Source organism: Corapipo altera, unplaced genomic scaffold (genome assembly GCF_003945725.1).
Source record: "Corapipo altera isolate COAL_440 unplaced genomic scaffold, ASM394572v1 59212, whole genome shotgun sequence".
Lineage (NCBI taxonomy): Eukaryota > Metazoa > Chordata > Aves > Passeriformes > Pipridae > Corapipo > Corapipo altera.
Window position 1 is genome coordinate 614 of NW_020888447.1, and position 2,283 is coordinate 2,896.

General features: G+C 53.0%; 1 protein-coding gene across 1 annotated transcript; it reads right to left on the minus strand.

Annotated features, from left to right (window-relative positions):
* Positions 1-205: 205 nt before the first annotated feature.
* LOC113941962 (HORMA domain-containing protein 1-like) lies at positions 206-1,509 on the minus strand (the record flags this gene model as incomplete). Its single annotated transcript, XM_027633096.1, has 3 exons — positions 1,356-1,509; positions 632-864; positions 206-269 (listed from the first exon to the last, which is right to left on the minus strand). Coding segments are annotated over exons 1-3 (364 nt in total), but the record flags the coding sequence as incomplete, so codon positions are not given.
* Between the last annotated feature and the right edge of the window lie 774 nt (positions 1,510-2,283).

Genomic DNA, 2,283 nt, shown 5'->3' on the forward strand with positions numbered 1-2,283 from the left:
CCCCAAAGCCAACGTTTGAAATCCTTTCTGCAAAGGAGCTCCAGGGCTGTCTGGGTGTCTCTGCTCTCCAGGAGGAGCAGATCAACCAGCAGAAATTCCCTCTCCAGGGGGAAGAAGATAATGGAGGTTTTGAAGAGAGGAAACCGAGGGGTTTGTTCCAGGAAAAAGGCAACTCAGAGGCTTGAAAAACAGCCTGAAATGTTACCTTGAGCTTCTGAAACATCCTCATGGTTCTCATCCCCCACTTTGGTATCCAGGGCAGGATCCTCCTGCATTAAGAAACAGGGCTCTGTCAGTGCAGGCACAGAGGGAAGGAGGTTTCTCCTCAGGCTTATTGGAAGGATTTGGGATTATTGGGACAAAGTGCAGTGAAATAAGGGATTGGGATTGAGGAGGGAGAGGTTTCACCACCCCTCTGCTGCTCAGCACTTCTGGAGCAGTGACAGGCTGCAAAGTGGAGCAGGAAAAGCAAGGCAAAAACGTCCTGAACTATTTATAAATATTGTCCTGCTTAAACACATCTGGAAGCAGAGGGGGTTTATTAATACTCTGCTGAAACAATAACAGCTTTTTTCGAGATGCTACAGCACAAAAAAAACTCAACAAGCTCCACAACCCCCTGTGCTCTTACACTGGTGTCCTGGATCCCTCCTCCCGGCTGGAGGGACTCCTCCCTCTTCCCCTGCTCCAGGAGGTCTCTGCCCACGAGTTCCATGCGCTGTTTCTCGGTGGTGATCTTGACTTTGAGCAGGTGGAAGGGGGTGGGCACCTCCCCCACGTTGAGGTGGGTGGGCTCCTCGTTGAACATCAGCCCCTCGCACTTGGCCTCCCTGAAGCCCGGGGGTTGGTAATCGGGGGGTGTCACTGCAGGGGGGAAGGCAGGGAAGGGCTCACAGTGAGGCACAGCCTTGGGAAGGTAACAGGGAAACTCTTCGCTCCTTTGAATGTAAGAAAAAAATGTGTGTGTGGGGAGGGGAGTAATCGATATTGAGCTTGGAGTAAGTGAAGCTCTTTTCTCTGCACTGAGCAGGTGAAGCTGTTGAGAGAGGTTGGAGATATAAAATAGAGGCTCTGATCTGTCATGATAAGGAAACAACGCTCTGAAAGCAGGGCCAGAGGGTTGGAGAGTCACCAAACTAGAACTGGGCTGGCAAAGCCTGGGACAGCCAAGTGCAGCCCTGGAAGCACCCCGAGATCCCTGCTCTGGGGAAGGTGGGGCCAGGATTGTGTTCCTGAGGTGAGATCACCCCCCTTCCCCTCGGAGCTTGGATGGGAAAAAGAGAAAGAACATCATTTCCCAGGTGCCAGGGAGTGGGAATTTGGGTTCTGGGGAAGCAGGGAAGGGGGCAGGGTACCCTCGTCGTAGTAGAGCAGCTTCATGGTGAGGCAGACGTCGCTGGGCAGCGGGCTCAGGTTCTGCATCAGCACGAAGATCTTACGGATGAGCAGGATGCTGGCTTTCCTTGTGTCCAAACACGGGATGGGAGAGCCACAGGGATCCCTGCTGGGACACACAAAACCATGTTAGATGTCATGGATGAGCAGGATGCTGGAATTCCTGGTGTCTGCAGACAGGGATCCCTGCTGGGCCACACAGAGCCATGTTAGATCTCATGGATGAGCAGGATGCTGGCCTTCCTCGTGTCCAAACACGGGATGGGAGAGCCACAGGGATCCCTGCTGAGACACACAAAACCATGTTAGATCTCATGGATGAGCAGGATGGATCCCTGCTGGGACACACAAAACCATGTTAGATCTCATGGATGAGCAGGATGGATCCCTGCTGGGCCACACAGAGCCATGTTAGATCTCATGGATGAGCAGGATGCTGGCTTTCCTTGTGTCCAAACACGGGATGGGAGAGCCACAGGGATCCCTGCTGGGACACACAGAGCCATGTTAGATGTCATGGATGAGCAGGATGCTGGAATTCCTTGTGTCCAAACATGGGATGGGAGAGCCACAGGGATCCCTGCTGGGACACAGAGTCATGTTAGATGTCATGGATGAGCAGGATGGATCCCTGCTGGGACACACAAAACCATGTTAGATGTCATGGATGAGCAGGATGGATCCCTGCTGGAACACACACAGAGCCATGTTAGAGCTCATGGATGAGCAGGATGGATCCCTGCTGGGACACAGAGCCATGTTAGATCTCATGGATGAGCAGGATGCTGGAATTCCTTGTGTCCAAACATGGCATGGGAGAGCCACAGGGATCCCTGCTGAGACACAGAGCCATGTTAGATGTCATGGATGAGCAGGATGGATCCCTGC